Here is a 24,033-nt window from a genome sequence, read left to right on the forward strand (position 1 = left end):
CTGCGTCGCAGCCACTTAAGGGTACGTGGCTCTGCCGGACATGGTCGTTGCGATCAGCAGACAGGCCAATCCCATAGTGAGCCACTGAGGAATGACAACCCTTATATCAGTAATACAGAATCCACCACGCTGTATTCAACTCTAAATGCTGTTCCAGGATCAACATTGCAAGTGACCAGTCAGAATGTTGTGACGTCATACTTTTGCGACTTCGGGAAAAACCGCCGTAAAACAAAAAACTGTACTTAAGCTGCGAGAAACCGCCTCTGTCCGCCGATCAACGGACCCTGACCCTAACCCTGACCCTAACCCTGACCCTTTAATAAACGGTAAGCAGAATTGATATTGTCCTTGCAACATTGGAATTTCATAAATGCACGAATGGCTTGGCGCGCAAAAGAATAACGTCACAAGAATGTGATTGGTCACTTGCAATGTTGAACCTGGAACAACATTTTCATGATGATGTGGGAACAACACCAGCACGACGATATCAGATCATCCATTAAACTCAGTGTAGTTAGCAGACAGCACATGCTAGTAATACAAACGTACCCGGACAGTGCTCGGTGTTACAGGATGTGACTTTACTTCCCAGCCCCTCACAGTAATTCCCCTCCGCCTCTGGACTGGGACTGTCACAATTTCTCCTTCTGCTTCGGACCCCCCCACCACAAGACTTGGTACACTCCGTCCAATGACTCCACTGACCCCAGCCACCATCACCTGGAAAAAGCCAACGCATCACATTAAAAAACATGAAGAGAGCAAATAAAGGTTAGTAAGCTGAGCAGATCAACATAAATACATGAATCTAACCCCTTCAAAACTGGCACTTTAAAGATAAACTACTTGTGTCTGTGGGGACTGGTTCTATACTGTGAGTTTACTGCATCCTACTGTACGACAGGGAGGCGTCACTTTCCTAGTAACTGATTCAAGGCCAGACAAATTAAACTTCAGGTTTGCTCAGACTATTAGTCAATACACAGGGACAGAAAAGTAACTCACGGTCACACGGGGCGATGATGCAGACTTGGTCCTCATGGTGAGGGCCCGTACAAGGCAGGCCACTGCCAGAGGGCCGGGGGCTGGAGCAGAACCGGTACCGAGACTGAAGGCCTGCTCCACAAGACACCGAACAATGACCCCAGGGAGTCCATGCTGACCACTGGCCATCAACTGTTTGGTTTGTGCGGTAAAATCAGGCAAAATCAGTGTAAATCATGTTATAAAAGACGAAAGACATCATCGCACTGTTATGTAAATACATACCATTGCAGCTAAAACGAGAACAGGTCACCAGCCTTCCTCCTTCACAGGTACTGAAATATTTGACACACATTTGTGTTTAATCCACTTTGTATCTCCACAGTTTGTCATGGCTCATATATCTGCTGAAGCAAGCCAGCTTTACTTACCAGTTACTGCAGTCTAAGGGCACGGTGTCTCCCGGTTTGTACTGCTCTCCGCCTACATCACAGCGACAGTCAGACTCGCTCACACACACACCGTCCTGGGAACATAGGAGCCCGTGAGCAAAGAGGTCGTACCCAAACCATGTGTTTATGTGTGTGTGCATTCCTGTCACCCATTCACCTGCTGGAGAGTCCCTTGTGGACACCGGCATCCTGGAGTACAGTTCCTGCTGAGATCCAATGTGAGGTCCATGCACGACACTGCTCCCATCATACACTGCATCCACTCCTGGCCCGGAGGACACTTCCTCCCTTCGTCTAGCACAGCAACAGAGTCAGAGAAAAGACCAGTAAAAACCCCTACAGCATACCCAAAAACACCCATTTGAAGGGATGAAAAGTGGGCGAAACGGTGAGCGTATGAATTAGAATGTAACTGTCATAATATCTGAGTTTTAACACAACAGCCATAGGAAATTCAACCCATGAGCAATGTGACTCAGGGCTCTGTTACCAAACTGTATCAGCACCAACAGATAAAAGGAAACACCATACAGTGCCACGAAACAGTATTTAGCCCTTTCTGATGTCTCAGATGTTGCATATTTGTGACAAATAATTCAGAAAGATTTTAAAGTTGCAAAGATCTCCTGGGTAAATACGAAATGGAGGCCTTGGCAGCTGGGTTTGGATAGCTCTGAAATAATCATTTAAATACTGCATTTTATATTTCCTCTGGTATGTCCAATACTGAATGAAATTTAAACATTTAAGTGTCACAAATATGCAAAAAATTAAGAAATGAAGAAGAGGTTAAATGCTTTTGCACTGTGTGCCATACTGCCATACTAGACATAAGTTACAATAAAGTTTAAACAAGTCATCAAATTGTAGCAACTCAAATCACACGAGTCACAAACTCGAGAAACACCTGCAAGTGACTCGTGCTAACTCTGTGGGTTTGTTGTGGGAAGTGGATCTCGCTCGATTCTTGTGAGAAGTAGCTGCAGAAAAGTGAACGATGTCAGCAGTAGTGACTTCTGCTTGTGAATAAACAAAGACCAAACAAAGTGTGCAAATAGGCTGAGACTGTAGGACTGTAGCTACTCAAAGTGAGTCTAACCATGACTGTATGATGTAATGGAAAGAGCGTCCTGAGCAGCTGCATCACTGTCTGTATGGTAAATGCACCGTATCGGATCTCAAGGGATAGACAGCTGAGAAGATCACCGGAGCCTCTCTTCCCTCCATCACAGACACTTGTTGCACCCGCTGCATCCACACAGCCACCAGCGTTGTGTTATTATTATGATATAGGCTGTTCCTGTGTTACCACAAGGCTGCAGGTTGCAGGTGCTGAACTGCTGCGTGGTGCCGTGAATCCGTATGGGTCCGCGGGTTCGAGTCCTGTATCCTCCTCCACACGTCACTGAACACTCTGACCATGGACTCCACGGCTCCTTTAAACCTTCAGACGAATCACAGCTTAAAGTTTTTAATCTTAAAAGGGTTTCGTTTCAGTTTTTTTTTCAAATTTTAGAACATATACATTATTGGTCAAAAGTTTCAGAACACCCCAATTTTTCCAGCTTTTTATAGAAAATGATGCAGTTTGATGTCTGATTGCACTGTGAAATGAAAGCATGGCATGAATAAGCAATTGGAGTTCAAAAAGAAATCATGGAATCAGTTTATATTCTAAGCTTTTGACTCATCAAAGTGGCACCTTTGCAGATATAACAGCTGAACACAGCCGTGGCTTCTTTCTACGACAGAAATCAAATCTTCTCCCATATCTGTGGCAGACGTTCCCATAAATGTGGACCTTGTAGGCTGCTTTTCTTTCACTCTTCTGTCAGTTCATCCCAAAGCAGCTCGATGGGGTTTCAGTCTGGAGGCTGTGCTGGACCATGTTTTCAAGCTCACCATGTTGTTCTGTTTTCCTGAGGTGGTTCTGGCACAGCTTGGATTTATGTTTTGGGTCATTATCCTGCTGTAGGATGAACGTCTGACCAACTAGGTCCATACCAGAGGGTCCTGCATGGTGCTGCAGAACGCTGTGGAGCTGTTTTGGTTCAGGGAGCCTCTCAATCTGTACCAGTCACCGACCCTGGATCCAGCAAACAGCCCCAGACCATCACACTTCCTCCTCCATGTTTGATGCCACACACTGTGGAACTTTTCACCTACTCAGCCTTGTAGAAAGATCCTGCATGTTGATCCATCAGTCCATAAAACCTTCTTCCAGTCTTCAGTAGTCCAATGGCAGTGTTTCATGGCCCAGACAAGCCTCTTTGTCTTATTCTGACGTCTGGCTTTCTTGCTGCAACTCGTCCTGTCAAACCTGCAGCTCAAAGTCTTCTCTTCACAGTTGAAACTGAGCTTGAAACTTGTCCTCTGGCTCACTCGTGTCTTTGGGTCTGCAGACCTCTTCCTGTCACAGTTTCTGAGCCTTTGATGCTGAAGGAAACTGGACTCACTGACACCTTGACTTTCTTTGCAGCCTCTCTGTAGCACAGACCTGCATTTATAAATGTTATGATGGTCTGTCTCTCTTCCATTGTTAATCACCTTTTTCTCACCATTTCTGTAGCAACACTCTACTTTCTGCAGTACAATACTGTTCAGCTGATGCTGACGAGGTCATAGCACCACAGTGTGTCCAACACTGCTTTATGCAGACAGAGGAGGTTGGAAGTAATCCAGGGAAGTTGGACCAGCTGTAGGAATTAGTAGCACCAGCGTTCAAGGCCTGCCTTGAACGCTTCAACACTTACCTTTGTAGCATTTCAAGCTGTTCATTGGACTTGGATGACTTGAATTGTAATGAATAACTGAAAAATTGGGCTGTTCTAAACCTTTTGACCAGTAGTGTATATTTTCTTCTAATTCAGTCGTTCTCACCAAAGCAGGGCTCAATGCTGCAGGTATCAATCCCAACCCTGTCTCCTTTGCAGGGACGACCACCGAACGCAGGAGGAGGATTGGTTCCTGAACGATACCTCCTCCTCACACCAACGTCACACGTCCGGCTGCAGGCACTCCACTGTGTCCAGCTGCTCCAGCCACAGTCCACTGAGAAACACAGACGCACACACGAGAGACGACAAAGGAAAATAAAGTGGCAGACACAAACCATTAAGCAAGAAAGCACAGAGACAGAGGGAGACAGCAACAGCACGTTTTCCTTTTTCACTCACCGGGGCAGGGAGCTGTCCCACACTGCATTTCTCCATCGGTGCATGTACTGTTTGACACACAGTGTAAGAACAAGTGATTCATACTGTATTTATGGAAGGTTAGAGCTAAAGTTTGATCTTCCTCTTTAATGCGATCCACGAGTAAAGAGAGGTACCAGTTATTACAGGCATCAACAGGCAGGGTGGCACCAGCTGGGTACATCTCCCCCTGGTGGTAACACGGGCACTGTGCCAGGGGCACGCAGCTGCTGTTGAGCAGGTAGAAGCCCGGGGCGCAGTAGCAGCCGTCGTAACAGGTGGTGGCACACTGTACCTCTGTGGAGGTCATGTCCAAGCACACCCGTGGACACGCGCCACCCTGAGCCTCGCACTCTCGTACCGTCATATACGTCATGCCCTCTGGACACACACCTGCGAGGACAGGAGTGCAACAAGACTTGTACGTGATATTCAGTGGACGGGGTGGCGAAACGTAACAGGGACAAACACGGTACCTGAGCAGGGCTGAGAGTTGCAGTCGCGTGTCTGTATGTGAGGCCCAGAACAGCTTTTACCTCCATGCTGTGGTGTGGGGGAATTACACAACCTCTCTCTTGTCTGGACACCAGAGTCACACCTGGACGAACACTGAGACCAGGCCGACCAGGCTGACCAGCCACCGGGCACTAGAAGAACACATCAGCTTTATGGCCTTTCATTTTTCTCCTTTTCCAGGATTGATGGGAATGCTGCCATCTATCCTGTCTTTGTGTGTCTACATGTGTCATACCCGGGCAGTGCTCAGTGTTGCACGGCTCCTGCTCCTCACTGTCTCCATCGCAGGCGGGCTGCGTGTGGTTAAACGGCGTGCAGCTGCGGAATCGTCGCCTCACCCCCACATCATCTACGTGGTTGAAACACGTTTTACTGCACTCTGACCAGCTGGTCCACTTACTCCATGTCCCACCTGGTAGCGCTGCACAACAAGAGGAGGGAAAAGTAATGTAATGGACTCTTATTCAGTGCTTTCCACTGTACCTGAGTACAGGTCACGTTCACATTTTTCTATGCTTAAGTGTTTTCTGTCACAGCCACACTATGATGGGTGCATCACAGAGCAACCTGGGGTTAGTAAGTTGCCCAAGGACATTTGGCATGCAGACTGGAGCAGCCAGGGATTAAAAGCATCAACTTTCCAATTAGTAGATGACCTGCACTCCCTCCTGAGCTGCAGGATTACATCACCTTTAGGATTGTGTTGCTCAAACTTTGTACATGTAGCACAGAACAGATTTACACACGTGTGGACAAAACAACGATGCTTGATATGAACTCGTCTAACTTACACAAGAACAACTTAAACTTCTGTGCAAAAGAAATTTAAGCTCTTAGCTGTATTCTCTCATAAAAACCCAAAACACAACAATAATCACCGTAACATGCTGTGTGTCGGACGTGTCAGTCGATCAATATTTATTTCTATAGCACATTTAAAAAGGACAGTGTTCAGCAAAGTGCTTCACACAAGGGATTACAACAAATAGCAACAAAAACAGTTGTAAACCAGTTACAGTTACAGTGACAGCACAACTGCAGACTGGGAGGAAGTCCAAACTAATTCAAAAGCTGGATGGAACAGGTGAGTTTTTAAACGTGATTTAAATGATTGAATGGATTCTGACATGCACACATCGATTGGAAGATTATTCCAGAGTTTAGGTGCAGCAATTGCAAACGCTCGTCCCTCCAGTCTTTCGTCGGGGCCTTGGTTGCAGTAAGATCAGTTGGTTAGAGGATCTGAGTGCTCTCTTGGGGCTACACACGTCGAGAAGGTCTGTTAGGTAACTGGGCGCCAAGTTATTAAAAATGTTAAAAGTATACAAAAGGATTTTAAACACGATACGGTATTTAACAGGGAGCCAGTGTAGATTGCCTAGAACTGGGGTGATGTGCTCATGCCTTCTGGTGCCAGTTAAGAGGCGTGCTGCGGCATTTTGAACTAACTGAAAAACGCTGGAGGAGAGAGTCTAGTCTAGAAGTAGTAAAGGCTGTGAGTGTAATATACCAGGGAAGCATGTGCTGGAGCAGCTCTGAGCCTCAGAGGAGTCTCCTGGACAGGGCTGAACTCTGACTGCTCCTGCTGGAAGCACTGGAGACCTGAGGACACAGAGCATAATCACTCCTCACAATCTATTTAAAGTATGTGAGAAAAAAAACATCCAAACAGTAAGTGATACAGAAATGATAAATTATACATATAAGCATTTACAACCAACAAACTGAACACTGGTAATATGTTTCACATCAGAAATATACTGTGTGATCCCAGAAGTAGGCGGTTAGTGTTACACAGTGTCGAAACGTGAAAGGAAGGCTTTTTAATCAGAGGACAGCTAAAAAAAGTCAGTTAAACTTGTTGTTTCAGCTGCTTTGGTGTGATAATGAAACTAACAACCCCTCCAAACAGGAGTGGTTTCCCTCCTGATCTTTTTTGACTGATTTTTCAGTGGTTTTGTGCTCAGAGAGGATCAGTGTCACTACTGGTGGCGTGAGGGAAACCTTCATGAAGTTAGCCTGGAGGTTGACGTCCTTTAGTGGGCCCTGTGCTCACTGCCCAACACTTCGTAACCCGACATAGATCATCAGAATTGGCGCCCTGTGCTTTTCAGGTTCACCTTCTTCATTGTTATGCTGACTGTAACATCGTTCAGCGTGATCAGTTTGGTGGTGGGTCAGTGAACAATATCCACAGAGGGACACACAGACGTCTACATGCTAACAAACGGCACTCTGACTGCCATTAAGTACCAGGATGCTTGGACCCACTGTTAGTGGATCCTGGGTTCCTCCTGGTGCTCAGCGATGCCCGTCCTCATGAGGCAAGAGTTTGCAGGCAGGTCCTGGGACAGACTGAGCTGCTTTAAAGCATATATTAAACTAAACAAGCTTACCTGTAACGTTGTTGTAGCCCCAGACCACAGGTTACATCACAAGGTGACCATGACGACCAGGCTGACCAGTGACAGGTTGCAACACAGCTGGATCTGTCACATGTCACTTGCCCATCTCTGCACTTACTGTAAGAATAAGCAATTTGATAGAGAAACCTGAATTTGGACTGATGTGTTTATTTAGTATCATCTTTGTTCCAGGCACAAAGAGCTGAGCGTGGGTCTTACCACGTGGTACACTGGTCCTTGGGGACCACCTGTCCCGGATGCAGTGTTTGGCCATCCCAGTGACAGACGCACTGGCTTGAATTCACACATCGTCCCTGTTGAAGGTACAGCCCGTAGGGACAACGACAGCCTGGAGAAAGACATCGTTCATGCCTTTATCACTGTTTCAGCTACATTTGGATAAATCTTGTACAATAACACATAATTAATGCTCAGAACCTTTGTGCTCAAAGGCTAGAAGACCACTGAATTTTCTTTGTGCACCGTGCAAAGCCAACACTGGCCTCGAGTCAAATCTACTGTGCATCCTACCTGAAATGCACTCAGCAGTGCAGTTTCTGTCCAGGCTGAGATGTGAGCAAGTAGGAGGACAGGGATCGACTCTCCTGGCCTGACAGTCTTCCTCTGTTACCAACACCATGCCACGGACACAACCTGTCATTTAAATAACAGTGCAGACATTTCAAATGCTTTTATTGTTTCAAGCAGGAAATCAGAAGATCAGGTCATTTCAGGCTCGTTGCATCTCAATGACCTGTCTGTGTGTCCGTGTCTTTGGTGCAGGGCTGGCTGTTGCAGCTCTGGCTCTGCCTGGTCATCCCCTCGCAGCCCCGTCCACCGTTCTTAGGGGGCGGAGCCGAGCAGGTCCGGTTCCTCTGCCTGACTCCTCCTCCACAGCGGGCGTCACATTCCGACCACTCTGTCCACTCTGACCAGTGACCATTAACTACAACAGGAGAAAGGCTGCCGTTGCATTAACTATTACTGGATAATAGGCAAACACGCATCTCATTATGGAGGTCGAAGGCAGACCTGGACACGCTTGAGGAAAGCAGGCTCGACTGTCAAATTGATCCCCGCTACAAGCTCCTCCGGGCAGAGCTTCCCTTAATATGTCCCTCTGCCGGAACAAGGAGCCAAGACCACATGATACACTGCAGGCGCTCCACGCTGTCCACGGGGACATGATGCAGTCCACTGGAAGAAAGGAGACCAGAGGGAACCTTAAAAATATTCACTGTTAGGTCACATCACCACTGTAAGGTGCACGTGTGGCCTACCACAGTCTTTTTCATCAGATCCATCTACGCAGTCCTTCTGCAGATCACACCTGCGGTCCAGGTGAACACACTCCCCACTGTCACAGGAGAACTGCTTGGGAGAGCACGGGCTGGGCACCGTGGGCCGCTGCGGAGTCACTGCCGGCCTGGCTGTGGTGCCTGACACGGTCGATAAAAATGAAAAACATTTAGTGAACGTCTAAGAATGTGGATGTATAACTCCTCCAACTCTACATCCATGGTGTTTGTAAAGTTACTCATGCGCACCACAGTGCTGCTCGTCTGACCCATCCAAACAGTGCCGTATCCCATCGCACACTTGTGCTGAGTCGACACAACCGAACGATCCGCACGCAAACTGGCCCTGCACGCAAATCACTCTGGGTAAGCCGGTATCACGCGGGCTGGTGGTGATCACTGGGGCTGTCAGTCAGTAGAGCACAGAGGTTACAGTCTCTTGTAAAGAGACGTGGTTTTAGCATAAATGCTAACAGCATAGCTTCCAACCTTTTGTGGATCGAAGACCGGGCGTAGCGGAGTCGAACCGCGTGCTGAGATGCAGCCCAGGATGACCTGCAGTGACCTCTGAGGTTAAATGTAGTTCAAGTTCAAATTTATTTATATAGATATAAAAACAACAAGTTTTGACCAAAGTACTGTACAATAAAACGGACAAAGCAGAAGACATAAAAGAAAAATAGAACAGTGCTTTAGAAGAGAATAAAATCGTGAACGAATAATAGTAACAAACTCATGATGAAGCAAAAGCCGGAGAATAAAAATGGGTCTTTAGACGGATTTTAAAAGTATCCCGTGTTGGGCAGGATCTGATATGCAATGGCTATGTCCCGGCAAATGCCCGGTCTCCTCTGTGTTTTAGTCTGGACCTTGGGACAACCAAAAGCATTTGGTCTGCAGACCTCAAGGATCTTGGGGGAGAATACGAGGTTAGGAGATCAGCAAGATATGTAGGGGCTAGTTCATGCAATGTCTTAAGAACAAGCGTTAAGATCTTAAAGTTAATTCGAAAGCTGAATTTCGAAAGATTTACTTCTCTCCTACATTACCTGCAGGATCTCATCCACTGCTGCATCATCGGTCACACAGCAGCACATGTAGACTCACACTTACCAGCAGTTGTGATCTTCTGTGATCGAGTAGGTTCTGTGACTCCTGATGTTGGCACTCCAGGAAGCCCGCCCTGAGACCTGGTGGTATGTAGGCCTGGGGCACCTGTTGTGTGGTCACCATGGATACCTGGTCTCCCTGTAGAGCTGGTCTGGTTTCGCAGACCTGGAAAGCCTCTTGTTGGAGCTGTACCTAAAAACGATGAAGAAAATAAAACCCATATGAGCTAAACTGACAATGAGAAATGAGAAAGTGAAAGTGAGCGTGGGTGCAGGAGGGCCTTCACAGTTTTTTGTTTACTGCTGACTTTTGAAAGCTAAAGAGAGCAGAAAATCAAAGCTGTCCGTACCACAGCCGATCTCATCAGAATGATCCTTGCAGTCTGGTCGACCATCACAGAGCAGAGACACAGAGATGCACTCGTCACTGTGCTGGCAGAAAAACTGACCAGGTTCACAGCGCTGCACTGTCACTTTCCCACCACCAGAGGGAGATGTTGTCACACTGCTGGGGGTCACCAGCTCATCTGCAAAAGCAGAAGAGGAGAAACAGTATAACCTGGTAAGAGAAGGTTGTACAGCCAACATTAGGAACAATTATCATAATTTGGTTTATGTCCTGACCTCCTCGGCAGCCGAGGATCTCCACGCGCAGGTAAAACGTGTGCCTGTACTCTGCAGGCATGATGCGCACGTAGCGAGCTCTGACCAGCCGACCGAGCCAGCGGGTCACAGGGGTCCTGCCCACCATCCGTACCTCAAACACCTGCACAGCAACAAAGAAGACACTTTACCCTGACGCTGGGTTTTTTAACCATAGAAGATAACATCAGTTACACCTATGACAACATATAAAAATATGTAATCATGTTTTACAGTGTTGAAATTATAATTAATGGTACTGTTTAAATGTGTTAAGTATACCTTAGCGGGGCCATCGGGCTTCCCATTCTCAGTAAAGTCTGTGAAAAGGCTGCTGTGCAGGGCAAATGCCAGGCGGTATTTGGTGAGGTAACCCCACATTCGCTCAGTGCCCTGTGTCACCACGCCTGACACCCACATGGGCTCCAAGAAATCCACCTGAAAATACGGCTGAGGGTCTGTAGGTAACGGGCTCCAACCGGGCTCCATCACCTGGCTGTGAGCACAAAAGATGATATGACACGGAGATGACCTCTCTTTTGTCATCTCCCCTTCAAGCGTTAACAAGAACTTGAAAGTTTACTTAAGACCCAATGTGCCAACACTGAAAGACAGAAGTTTGATCCGTTTTAGGCTTGACGAGCGTCTCACATGTTTGGGACTATATTCAGCCGCCCGGCATCGGCAGGGTTGTTCTCCCGATGGGAGGACGAGGTGAGCTGACCGTAATGGATTCTCCCATCCTCCAGTCCAAGCGGAGAGGAGCAGATACCTGTGATTGTGATAAAACCACGACAGAGCCAGTGATGTTTGCACGCTTTGCAGCATCTTTATTAACGGTTGCTGTACACTTAAACACCTCGGCTGCAGCTCACATACCAACAACAACTAATGACAACAGCGCAGCCGTTTACAGTGCCGAGGCGTGATTGCAGATGCTGTGCATCGCAGACCCCGCCTCGCCACAGTGACATATGATGATCCTTACAGTCATTCAACCTTCATAAGAAATGAAGAAAAACAATCACACAGCTGAAAACAAACCTCACCGTGATATCCCGGGCCACCGTCCTGCAGAGACAAGATCAGAGTATAAAGCACTGTTTCCTGTTCATGCTGTACGTACGTATATTAACATCTCAAATCCAAATGCAAATAATGGGACTTAAATGAATGCACTGGCTTACAGCAGGATGTGTGACAGCAGCCATAGATGGAGTCCTCAGCGGGGCAGGCGTGGGTGTGTACGGCCTGCACAGTAGTGATCGTATTGAAGAGGAATTAAAAACAACTGTAATGCTTCTACGTTAAACAAAAAGGATCCACGTCCTCATGTCTTACTGGGCGGTAATGTTGTCACGAGGGTGGCATCCACTTTCATCCTCTCCTCTGGGACAGTGGGGATTTCCATCACAACGCTTCCATGCCTCAATGCAGCCCCCTGGTGGGGGGCAGGAGAACTGACCAGCAGGGCAGCTACGTGGACTGGTGGCTGTAGTGGAAGGTTGCGTACCTGCACACAGTGAGTAGTTGTGCTCAGTAAGAATGTCTATGTTTATTATAAAATATAAAAGAGCAAACTTTGAGCTGTTGTGTGGACAGCTCACCACAGTGGGTCTCGTCCGAACTGTCCCCGCAATCATTGACGCCATCGCAGACTACACCCAGAGGACCTGCTGGCACGCAGCGACCGTTCTCACATTGGAACTCTTTCTCTCTGCAGCCACCTGCTGGGGAGACTGGTGAGGGAGGACTGGGTGATGTTAACCAGCGAGAACCTGGTGATGAAAGTAAAGCCTGCATTTTAGAATCACACACACACACAAAAAACCCCAGTATGTAAGACCAGCATCCTTTCCACCAACCATCGCCACAGCCCATGATCTCAAGGCGAAGATAGATGCCATTCTGGAAGTCATGGGGCAAGAGGCGAACAAACTGAGCCGACACGATCCTGTCCAGTCTGCTCTCTGTCACTCCTCGATCATCGTGATTACCGAGAAAAACCTGGGAGGAGAACAAACACTAAGAAAAATAATAAAGCCTTTAAAGTAAAGCGCTTTGGTTTGCTGCTGCACCTTGGCTCTGGGTGGGGCATCAGTGACCAGCTCCTTGTGAGTGTACCACTGATTTCCTTCCCGGCTGAACTGGAGGAAGAAGCTGGACACAAATGTGCCAAACACACCTCCACCCTGGGTCAACACACCTGTAGGATAGCACAGCGACGAAACTAAGTGCACAAAACACTGAAGCAGCATGTACTGCATGTAAACTGTATGCCTGTTTACCAGTGATGTTGTATGGCTTTAGCAGGTCTATCTGTATGTAGGGACTCTGTGTGTTGCCGGTGTAGCTGTCAGGCCTCCGCTGTGGTAGGTCCTTATACTCCTCTGGTTCTGGACTCCAGCCCTGCAGGAAGAATTTTAAGATTGTTATCAGTGAATACTCAACACAAAGCAGAACCGAGGCATAATGGACTCATTTTACAGGCATCCGTTCATAAAATATCACTAAATAGCATCATTTGTCATTTATGAGAAGTCTACGGAAAAAAGAGGATGATGGTTGACATGCTCAGGGGTGTGATTACGTGTGGAGTACCTGGAGGTCACTGTGAGGGTCCCACGCATGCAGACGAGCTGCATCAGGGGGGTGACCGGCCTGCTGTGAAGAGGCACTGAAACTTGAGGCAGGAAGAGACTGGACACCCAGGGGAGACCAGCATTCCTCTAAACAGGAACAAGGATAAACAAAGTTTGCATGATTTAAAACAGATGCACCTCAGATTATAAAGACTTTTTTTAATGCTCCCACTTCACCGACTTGTTCGTGAGATTGTCCAGGTATAACAATGTAAGCTTAAAGTTTCCATTAAAGTTTATGGGTTACAACTGTATAGCAATATATTTCAATACAGTTAAGCCAATGACATGAGTGATAGCAGCAGTGATCATGCAGAAGCAGACACCTGTTTCTGGTGTGATTCAACAAAGCGCTTAGTTTTCCTCTTCATAACACCTGTGCTGTGGGGGATAAATGCTATTTAAGTACTGTCAGGGTTAGAGGCAGGCGATGGCTGCTAGAGCAGTGCCATACTGCAGATTTGGTATGGATGCAATACAGAAAAACAGCGATACCAATAATGATACCAATGCTTTTAACTTGTAAAGGCATCTTATGTAGGGAAGTGCTCCAGTTTTGTTGAGTGAGGCTCGTTACAAAGGTATGTGTCTGCTTGCTAACCAGTGTAGCTTTAGCTGATAACTTAGCATCACCTCCTAATTACTTCTGACTCCAAAGCAGTAACATGGGAAAAATCTGTCGGCTTAAATGTTTCATTTTTATTTCAGGTCACACATACTGTTGGTACTGAGTTTGCAAAAGCGAACATGTTTGTCTTCTAAGAGGTGTAAAAAATGTCTCATGGGTGCCCTCAGCTGAGCCTCTGGGTGAACTGCAGACCATTTCTGAACAACATTAATAAAAGTAAACTGGCTCTCCTGGATCGTCTCAGGATCAACCTTTAAATATCTAACAACAGGTAGAGGAAGGCACCTACCTCCAGGAGGAAGAGGGTATGTGGGAATCAGGGGTGTAGTGACCTGTGCTGGCTTGGAGGTCACAGTGACAGGACCAATTGTTGTAAGTATTGTGTCATTTTCACCTAGCAGGTGTAGAATACAAACATTGGTAAGAGAATATTCATTAACACAAGATTGTCTACCATAAACAAGAGGCAGTCGTCTAAGTAATGCAATTTTATTGTTGGCCAAACGTTCACTTACAGGTCCTTTCAGCAGATGATGTTTCTACAAGGGTCCCAACTTCATCTTAATGTCATTTTTTTAAGTTATGCATGGCCATTATTTGTTACCAGTCCAATTATTGCACTTACCCAGAATGCAACACTATAAACTAACAAATTGGTTGATTCTGCACAGAGCACTCGTTCAGTTTTTAACTCCATTTAATATAAATTAAAAAATAAAATCTGTGGGATGATTTTCTGACTCATAAATTGCTGCACCATCGATGGTCTTTGTCACGTTTCTTAAACAGATCTTTAAAAATCATTTTTACAACATTTCTGTGCTGTCGATTGTGTCAGGAGTGAATAATAAAAAGAAATAAAAATAATGCTCTCCCTCCAAACACCACAAGTGAGATTACGGCATGTAACATTTATCATTATTAGTCCCTACGTCATCTGACATTTGGATGTTACATTAGTGAGTATGGAGGGCAGTTCCTCGTGTTTAAGTTCAACCACCATTAAAGTGGAAAGAACTTAATCAGCGTAAACAGGAGAACAACTGTTCAGATTTTACCTTGGCAGTAGCAACACCTGTCTCCCTCTCCAGGCACCAGACTTTGGCCCTGCACAAACAAAAAGCATTCACCTCAGTCACACGTGTGCTCGAGTTGCCACGACGCACAGCTACGTGGAGGCAAGAAAAGGTTGCAGAGGCAGGAGATGACTACAAGTGTTTCCATGGAATAAGATACAAACACACATTTACACACAGTCACATACACAAATGTGCCAATGTCCATTATAGTTCCACAAAACATGGACACAAACTTAAGAAGAACATTGGTTACACTAATCAGTAAAGTCTGTAGACGACACTAAAGTGGCGACAGGTGAACAACATTTAAAACATAACAATAAAACTAATGTGGAAATATTTTTAGTAGCTTTTGCCAACAAAAATGAACAAAAGCCACACACATCCTCTCACCTGAGGGCAGCCAGTGGCGGCGTATGGACAGTAGGGGGAGCACTGCACTGTGAGGTTGGGAAGACAGCGGCATAGCTGACACTGGTCTGACCGCCATCTGTCGCCCACTGTGTGGGACTGACCGTGATACTCACACTCCTCACAGGGGGCTGTCTGACACCTGCACACACACACACACACACACACACACACACACGCACACACACACACACACACCGACAGTGGGATTGTAATACAGACACAAAGACAAACAGACATTTTCTATTAAAGAAACCCAGCAGAGATGTTGGTGGATGGACGTCATGATTCGATCATGTTTTTAACCACAAAGCCAGAGCTGATAGAAAATACTTATACAGCAGGGGAGAAATGCTTGGCACACGGTTGGATTCCCATATATAGGCAGACATTTCCATTCTTGGATCAGGGTACACAATATTTTAGCTGCTACTTTTATAACGATCACGACCTGCACCTGTTCCAATGTGCCAGCACATTACAGAGTAACTGACGTTACACATTATTCCCACATTAATCATCTTTTCTTACTTGAACATAATCATAAACAGCTGGTGGATTGCTGCACGCTGCCAACACTAAGAAGTGAGGACACCAGACAGAAAAGCAAACACTGGACTTTCATCCTTTTTTTGAACTTTGAAAAGGTTACATGTATCTAGCTGATTGGTGGATGACCTCATGAGCTACACACACAGTCTAGTAAACTAAATACATTTTTTGACTACTTTTTGGGCATTAAGTGGTGATTAGTGCAGTTCAAAACCTCTTCATCAAAATATTTATAATGCTTGATAACAAATCTGCTGAGCTCACGTTGAAGAATGATAAATTCTCACAGAGGCGCACGTCAGACGATTGCAATCCCATGGAGAGTGACCATGTTTGGAAAAGGTCCGAGTGCTGAAAGTCATGAAAAAGTACACAGTTTCTAACCAATGAAAGCAGGAGGAGACTTACCGGCGAGCCTTCCTGTAAATTCCTCTGCATGTCCTACCATCTCCATGTTTGGGGGGGTTGTTTGGGCTGCGGAAGGACCACTGAACGCTCTGCACACCACACGGCCCCAAGCACTCTCCCCACTCAGACCATGATGACCATCCACAGTGGACTACAAGTGTGACAAAACAGATTCCTCAGACTTCACAGCAGTCTGTGTGTGTACGCGTCAGCTGTGGATTTGACTACAGCGACTCACTGGAGCAGTCAGGGTTGGGCTGACACCTCTGCGGCCTTCCTCTCTCGCACACACAAACCTCACAGTCCACTTTGATCTGCTGGCCCGGCCAGTAGCGCACACCCGCCACCTCACACACACACTCCTCTGGTGACACACACTGCTGTGTGTGGCTCATCACCTGCCCCTCTGGACACCAGCATCCTAAAAGTATTGATACGTTAGAGAGAAAAAAGCTTGTGACTGAAATCTAAACTGGTGAAGAAGCCACATTTTATTTATCACACAGGACATTCCACACGTGTCCTGGGATGCACCGACCTGAGAAGCAGGGTGCGCTGGGATCACAGGTGGACTCACTGCTGATGTGGGCACAGGACAGTGGGCAGGGAGCACAGCTGTGTCTAACCAAGCCTGTGGGACAGCTGGTGTTGTCACATCCATCATTCAGACATGGTTCTACAGTGAGGCACAGAGATAGAGCAGGAAGTCCTACTGTAAGAAAAGCTGTGTAACTAAATGAAAAATGTCGAAAATTCTCGTACGTTATCTGTTTCTTTATGCAGGTTAAAGTAACGAGGGTAAACACCCTGGTATCAAAATAAGGAAAGACAAAAATGAATACAGGAAATCTCTTCATTTTAGAACTGGACGTGGTACCGTTTTTCTTTCTTTTTTACCAATTTATCTTCCCCTTATTGTCCTTAGCTTCCCCTCATTTACTACCAGTTCATGGCATTTAAGTATTTATAAGTCTGAGCTGACCATGAGTCTTATTGTGAAAGTCTGGACTCTGATTACTTCCTTTCTGGTTTAAATAGCCCAGATTTGGATATAAAGAAACCACCATCATCAGCAATAAAAACAACTTCCATCAACACTCGAGAAGATCTACATTTTTTATACTTGGAATATTTATTCATATTTATATGCAGGATTTTTGGAGTTCCAAAAATCTTGATTTTACATTTTTGCGAAGCTCTCTGCGAGCACAAGCCATCTCTGGGCAGTAATTACTTTTATAATAAGTAATAAAACCATCGTAAACAAAATACTTGACTTTTGTTCAATAAAACATTCATCTTTACAAACTTCTTACTGGTCTCCATGGACAGATTAGATGGTCCTGGGAGCTGGGAACAGTCCTGTCCTCCATAGAGAGGAGGTGTGCATGCTCTGTTTCTGACCTGAACTCCACCACAACCACTGGAACAGTTTGACCAGCTCCCCCACGGCAGCCATCGACCATCAACTGTAGAGAAGATGGTAATGGTAAATGGACTGGTTCTTATATAGCGCTTTTCTACTCTATCTGAGCACTCAAAGCACTTTGTACAACTAATTCATTCACCCAATCACACCCATTCACACAAGCATGTTTTCTAAGTTGTTAAGTGCTTACTAACTAACACTCATACACATTCACACTCTGATGGATGCATCGGAGAGCATCTTGCCCAAGGATATTTGACATGCAGACCGGAGGAGCCTGGGATCGACCACCAACCTTCCGGTTGGTCGCTGAACCAGAACAGAAGCCAAGTCAGACTTTTTGACATGTGTGCATCTGTGACCTTTATGCTTCAATTTTTTTGTCAGTTTTTCCTCCAGCCTTCTATGTTCCAAAATTATAGGAATCTCACGTTTCCTGAAAGCATTCCCAAACGTGTGTGTTACAGTTTCAGTGTATGTCCTTACCAGGACAGGTGGTATTGAAACACTCCTGCCTCTGGATGTCCTGACCCCGGCAGTGGTGCAGCTGGTCCCCTGGAGGGCATGATCTCTCCCGGCTCATGAAGCCCGTCCCACAGGTGGTGCTGCAAGGACTCCAAGGGCCCCAGGAGCTCCATGTTTTACAGCCCTGCTCGTCTGTGGGGTCTCCGAGCGACCCTAATGAGGAGTCTGGGCAGTCTGGAACACCATTACACACCTAAAAAAGGAGCAGGCTCACTGAACATGAAACTTTTCATTTTCTTTCTTCCTTCCTTGAAAACATAACTGACTTAGTTTTAGTATAATTAACGGAGAAAAACAGATGTAGTGTACTTTCATATGTGGGCCTGCAAATAACCTCAGATTCCAAGATTGAATGATGCAGTCATGCAATAGAAAATAAAGTAGAACCTCAGTAGTAACGCAACTGAAACTTCTCCCAACTTTCTGGTGTAAAACAAGGACTTCTATCCCTTCGTTGCCTGTTCAGCCACACATCGTTAAGTAAACACATTACATGTTGTAGGCAACATGACACTTCAAGTGAGTGAAAAACCTACTAAATATTATGTAGATAAGATAAACGACTATGAGTAAACAAACACTTGTATATTCTCCCTCAGAGGAAGTAAAATACTTTCATGACAAGAATCTGGCTTCTGTGAAGAAGTGAGCATGGGAGGGCTGAAGATGGGCGCTAACTTGCGCTATCCAAGTGTGTTTACTGATGCTGTGAAGTGTTGCCCTGGGACTCTCCCTGACTTCACGCCACATGGTTTATATCACTGTGTTATCAACAACCCCTCAAATTATACTAGATGAGATCTGAAGGCCTACAAAAGTTTGAATGCTTGTGTTCTATGTCAAGATTGCTTACAAACTTAGTAGGTACTTGAACCACGGACACTAGTCGCTGCTACGGTATTTACCTGATCTATATTACACTTTGACATTGATACGTCTCTGTGTGTTACCCTTTACATTGTCGACGAGCCAAAGTAGCTCATTTGTGATTGATGAGCAATGGTAATCTGTAATTTTCTGCTGGGACCAGGACATGCTGCTGTTTTTGCCTGTTAGCTGCTATTAGCTGCTGTTAGCTCCTGTTAGCTGCTATTAGCTCCTGTTAGCTCCTGTTAGGTGCTATTAGCTCCTGTTAGCTCCTGTTAGCTGCTGTTAGCTCCCGTTAGCTGCTATTAGCTCCTGTTAGCTGCTGTTAGCTGCTGTTAGCTGCTGTTAGCTCCTGTTAGCTGCTATTCTCCACTGTTACCAAAACTTAATTTCAAGTGAATCTTTGAAGTGGGCAACTCACACTTAGCAAGTAAACCCATATGTGATGTGAGAATGCAGTAAAACTCATATTAAAATTTCGGATGTACTTAAAAACTACAGACTTTTAGGACACTATAGTCTAATATTAGCTAGCATAGCGTTAGCTTATAATGTAGGAATTCTTAGGCTTGAGGTAAAGAGGAATAGGATGAAATGGAGATGAAGGGGAGAGTGTTGTGGTGGAAGAGGCAGATAAAGAGATGAGACAGAAAAAACTAGAAAGAGCTAATTAAAATATAAATGTAAAAATGTGTATTTGAAACAGATGCTGGTCATTTAAAAAATGCAAATAACTTATAACTTATACTGCTGTATCAGATTTTTGTTTTCTATCCAAACCAGCAGGAAAGCAACAACAGATTATCTTCATGTTCTTGATCATTTCTGCAAAATATAGATGGCGTGTTGGGGCAGAGTTTAGCTTACCACGTTAAAAGGCACACAGGTTCCATCCATACAGGTGAACTCAGAGCAGGTGACAGTGGTGTTGCTGCCAGGAAGTGCTGGTGAGACAGTTTTATCTTAACAGAACAAGATGTGAAATATATTAATGATCATACAAGAGAACAGGGGAGTTAATACAATCAAACTTGTGTCCTTTTTAGTCCTGATGACATCTTTTAATGAAAGCCTGGCCGTGACTGTATCATAGCGTCATCATGGTCACTCCTTTTCTCACTCTAGGCTTACCTGCCTTCTCTTTATCTAATGAGAACTCACCACACACCAACTCATCTTCGCCCCGTGGACAGTCTGGGACACCATTGCAGACCTGTGACATGTTCACACAGGTGCGGTTGTCACATGGGAAGCTGCCTAAACAGGGAGGTATCCGGGTAGAGCCTAGTAGACAGATGGTAGGACAAACTGCTCTTTTTGGCCTGATCATATTGACTCTAGGGTTTTATTCTTGATGCTTAGAACATATACAGTATATACATTAACATACCACAGTTGTCAATACTCTCATCTGACGCATCCCTGCAATGTGGGGTCCCATCACAGAGCTGCTGGTAGTCCACGCACTGGTCCCCACTGACACAAGGCACCTGGCCGGAGCCACACGGGGCGCCACATTGCTGCTCATCACTGCCATCCATACAATCTGTTTCTCCATCGCAGCGCCAGGCCTGAGGCACACACTGCCCAACAGTGGCACAGCTGAACTCATAAGACCTGCAAGCTGGAGAACCAAAAGGTATCAGAGACATTATATATATGATATGTGTATAAATAATATATATTTAACAGGTCCTGAATAGAATGGCAGTATAACATTAGATTAGCATTTCTTTCAAAGGTGTTGATCCTGTCATTACTCTGTATTGAGGAAGTAGGATGATAGCTTTGTGTATGTGTATTAGAAATTTAATTCACAGGAAAAAAAGCTTTTGATCCCAATTTTATGGCAAATTTAAGACACTGAAATGCTATTTTTGTGTCCTGTGACCACTGAAGTTAAAATTGTACCTCTTACCACATTAATCGGAAAAGGACCTTCAAAATAACAGGGATGCGTCAGGTATTAGTCAGTTATAGGCCAAATGGCAAAACATATTCCAGAAGAACCACAAAGGATGGAATGGGCTGGCTTTATAGAGCACTTGAGACGTACATCTGACCACACATGCGTGCTGTACTCTGTTCTGTACACGTTAAGCACTTCATCTGCCTCATATCTATGGTCACTTTAGAATCATCTTTAGGATCATCTTTAAACAAATGTATTTTTTTCTTTTTCTGGTAATTATTTGACAGTGCGTCTAAGGTTGTTTACATTGTAACGAGAAAATAATGTAACAAGTGGTTTAACGAATCGCTGTCTTCACTGAGTAATAAGTACCATACTGCATTACTTTAAAAAAAAAAAATGAGTTATGTGTAACGCAGGGCTTTTTCTGAGAAATGTCCCAGCACAGCAGCGTCAAAGCAAAATGAAATGGTAACACCTTGGGGAGTAGATCGTCTTATCAAATACACAAAACTGAGAATTAGGCAAAAAAGCAAAAAGAAGAAAAACATATAACAATGGTAGAAATGTCTAAGAATAACCTCTGACTAGGTGTTTATGTACTAGAAACATTTTTCCATAACCTTTAAATGACATTACCAGACGTTGGTGTGACAGGCAGGAGTGATGGTGTTGTGGTACTGGTGAAGCAGTTGGTTCTGTTCTCGTCCTCTCTTCCTGAACAGTCAGTGGCTCCATCACACAGCTTAGTGATGGCAACACATGTACCATCACCACAGGCAAACTGGTCCGGAGCACAGGTCACTGCCACAAACACAGAACTGCTTAAACTGTGTAATCGGGAGTGTGTATGAGAAAATGTATTTAACTGTTAGTAGTTATTATATTAGTTAGTGGGGCTAAGACAGCTGGGATAGACTCCCCCACGACCCCGCAAGGATAAGAGGAAGAGAATGGATGGATGGATGAATGGATGGATGGATGAATGGATGAATGGATGGATGGATGGATGGATGAATGGACGGATGAATGGATGGATGGATGGATGGATGGATGGATGGAAGGATGAATGGATGAATGGAAGGATGAATGAATGGATGGATGGATGGATGGATGAATGGACGGATGAATGGATGGATGATGAATGGATGGATGGATGGATGGATGGATGGATGAATGGATGGATCAATGGACGGATGAATGGATGGATGGATGGATGGACGGATGGATGGATGAATGGAAGGATGAATGGACAGATGAATGGATGGATGGATGGATGGATGGATGGATGGATGGATGGATGAATGGAAGGATGAATGGATGAATGGATGGATGGATGGATGGATGGATGGATGGATGGATGGATGGATGGACAGATGAATGGATGGATGGATGGATGGATGGATGGATGGATGAATGGAAGGATGAATGGATGAATGGATGGATGGATGAATGGATGGATGGATGGATGAATGGACGGATGAATGGATGGATGGATGAATGGATGGATGGATGGATGAATGGACGGATGAATGGATGGATGGATGGATGGATGGATGAATGGATGGATGGATGGATGAATGGACGGATGGATGAATGGATGGATGGATGAATGGATGGATGGATGAATGGACGGACGGATGTATGGATGGATGGATGGATGGATGGATGGATGGATGAATGGATGGATGGATGGATGGATGGATGGATGAATGGATGGATGGATGGATGGATGGAAGGATGAATGGATGGATGGATGGATGGATGGATGGATGGATAGATGGATGGATGGATGGATGGTTATCATATTACTCTGGGGTTTTTTGTACCTTTACTTGGACAGACAGCCTCATCGATTCCAGAGGGACAGTCTTTGGTTCCATCACACACTCTGTCTGTGGGAACGCACTGGTCTCCTCGACACTGAAACTCTCCTGGTGCGCACACACAGCTACAAACACAGTCATGTGAAGTGTTCGTGCAGATGAATGGTCGTAGTAAACACAAAAAGAAAACAAAATCTTCTACTATCCATCTTATATGGTCCTTGTAAAACCGACTAAAACAACTAGACCAGTGCAGAGCATCAAACCTCATAATACACACCCTCTCTCATCACTGAGGTCCCCACAGTCATCGTGGCCATCGCATCGATGGAGGTACAGAATACATCGTCCCCCCGTACACAGGAACTCCCCTTCATCACAAACCACACCACAGTCTGGGCCGAGAAAAGTAAAGTTCATCATAATTCACAGTTATTGCTGTCATTAAATGTACAAAGAAAGTTGCTAACAGGACACAGTGCTTCACAAAGACTTCATGGAAATTCATTTTAACAGTATGCTGCTGAGGCAAGTTTCTGATAGAGCGCATTTCTTGAAGAAAAGGTTTTTTGATAGTTTACCTTGCTCATCAGATCCATCAGCAAAGCCACAGTCCAGCCATCCATCGCAAACACGGCTGGCTGGCAGACACTTTCCATTTGCACACTGAAATTCCCCAGGTGGGCATAGGGGCACAGGGGTGGCAGGTCCACAGAACTCCTCATCTGATTGGTCAGCACAGTCTGGGTGGCCATCACAACGCAGAGCCAGGTTCAAACATGGTCCACTGCAGGGTTGGGGTTCATTTACTTAATTCTCTCCAGTGATTTTGTGGCAAAGAAAGACTGATTCTTTCAACATAACATAAACCTGACCAGGACATGTTAGCGCAGTGTGATGACATACAAATCAGCTACTGCTAGCATAAACGGCTTTGCTCAGTGTGATTGGATGAAGTGTCTGAGAGTGTGTCTCACTGTAAGATAAAGATGTGCTTTGGAGCAAATTGGAACAAAAGAAAAGTCAGTTTGGTCATATGTATGCAAAATGTTGTTATTTAGAGGGTGTAAGCTACCCCACAGCAGTTAGCATTCAAAATGAATAAATCATGAAAACAAAAATAAATGTCTTCTGCCTGGCACATGGAG

General features: G+C 45.3%; 1 protein-coding gene across 1 annotated transcript in view; it reads right to left on the minus strand.

Annotated features, from left to right (window-relative positions):
- Positions 1-24,033, minus strand: part of sspo (SCO-spondin) — a 97,545-nt gene that overhangs the window by 46,955 nt on the left and 26,557 nt on the right. The window contains exons 28-73 of the mRNA XM_084940400.1: positions 23,467-23,672; positions 23,166-23,280; positions 22,889-23,010; positions 20,538-20,771; positions 20,015-20,109; positions 18,242-18,473; positions 17,643-17,795; positions 16,865-17,002; positions 16,565-16,747; positions 16,327-16,477; positions 15,349-15,508; positions 14,935-14,983; positions 14,166-14,270; positions 13,208-13,335; positions 12,895-13,015; positions 12,685-12,812; positions 12,472-12,613; positions 12,214-12,384; positions 11,948-12,119; positions 11,794-11,857; positions 11,656-11,677; positions 11,258-11,378; positions 10,889-11,102; positions 10,589-10,730; positions 10,315-10,491; positions 9,969-10,157; positions 9,345-9,410; positions 9,105-9,260; positions 8,838-8,996; positions 8,590-8,754; positions 8,312-8,503; positions 8,089-8,211; positions 7,777-7,906; positions 7,549-7,674; positions 6,663-6,754; positions 5,388-5,573; positions 5,113-5,283; positions 4,774-5,029; positions 4,619-4,665; positions 4,323-4,493; positions 2,752-2,886; positions 1,600-1,736; positions 1,422-1,516; positions 1,276-1,325; positions 1,012-1,182; positions 556-726 (exon numbers count right to left, since the gene is read on the minus strand). Coding sequence (XP_084796526.1) covers positions 556-726; positions 1,012-1,182; positions 1,276-1,325; positions 1,422-1,516; positions 1,600-1,736; positions 2,752-2,886; positions 4,323-4,493; positions 4,619-4,665; positions 4,774-5,029; positions 5,113-5,283; positions 5,388-5,573; positions 6,663-6,754; positions 7,549-7,674; positions 7,777-7,906; positions 8,089-8,211; positions 8,312-8,503; positions 8,590-8,754; positions 8,838-8,996; positions 9,105-9,260; positions 9,345-9,410; positions 9,969-10,157; positions 10,315-10,491; positions 10,589-10,730; positions 10,889-11,102; positions 11,258-11,378; positions 11,656-11,677; positions 11,794-11,857; positions 11,948-12,119; positions 12,214-12,384; positions 12,472-12,613; positions 12,685-12,812; positions 12,895-13,015; positions 13,208-13,335; positions 14,166-14,270; positions 14,935-14,983; positions 15,349-15,508; positions 16,327-16,477; positions 16,565-16,747; positions 16,865-17,002; positions 17,643-17,795; positions 18,242-18,473; positions 20,015-20,109; positions 20,538-20,771; positions 22,889-23,010; positions 23,166-23,280; positions 23,467-23,672 — 6,533 coding nt within the window. The remainder of the gene's footprint in view (positions 1-555; positions 727-1,011; positions 1,183-1,275; positions 1,326-1,421; positions 1,517-1,599; positions 1,737-2,751; positions 2,887-4,322; positions 4,494-4,618; positions 4,666-4,773; positions 5,030-5,112; positions 5,284-5,387; positions 5,574-6,662; positions 6,755-7,548; positions 7,675-7,776; positions 7,907-8,088; positions 8,212-8,311; positions 8,504-8,589; positions 8,755-8,837; positions 8,997-9,104; positions 9,261-9,344; positions 9,411-9,968; positions 10,158-10,314; positions 10,492-10,588; positions 10,731-10,888; positions 11,103-11,257; positions 11,379-11,655; positions 11,678-11,793; positions 11,858-11,947; positions 12,120-12,213; positions 12,385-12,471; positions 12,614-12,684; positions 12,813-12,894; positions 13,016-13,207; positions 13,336-14,165; positions 14,271-14,934; positions 14,984-15,348; positions 15,509-16,326; positions 16,478-16,564; positions 16,748-16,864; positions 17,003-17,642; positions 17,796-18,241; positions 18,474-20,014; positions 20,110-20,537; positions 20,772-22,888; positions 23,011-23,165; positions 23,281-23,466; positions 23,673-24,033) is intronic.

Source organism: Perissodus microlepis, chromosome 9 (genome assembly GCF_051167445.1).
Source record: "Perissodus microlepis isolate ML-2025 ecotype Zambia chromosome 9, ASM5116744v1, whole genome shotgun sequence".
Taxonomy (NCBI): domain Eukaryota; kingdom Metazoa; phylum Chordata; class Actinopteri; order Cichliformes; family Cichlidae; genus Perissodus; species Perissodus microlepis.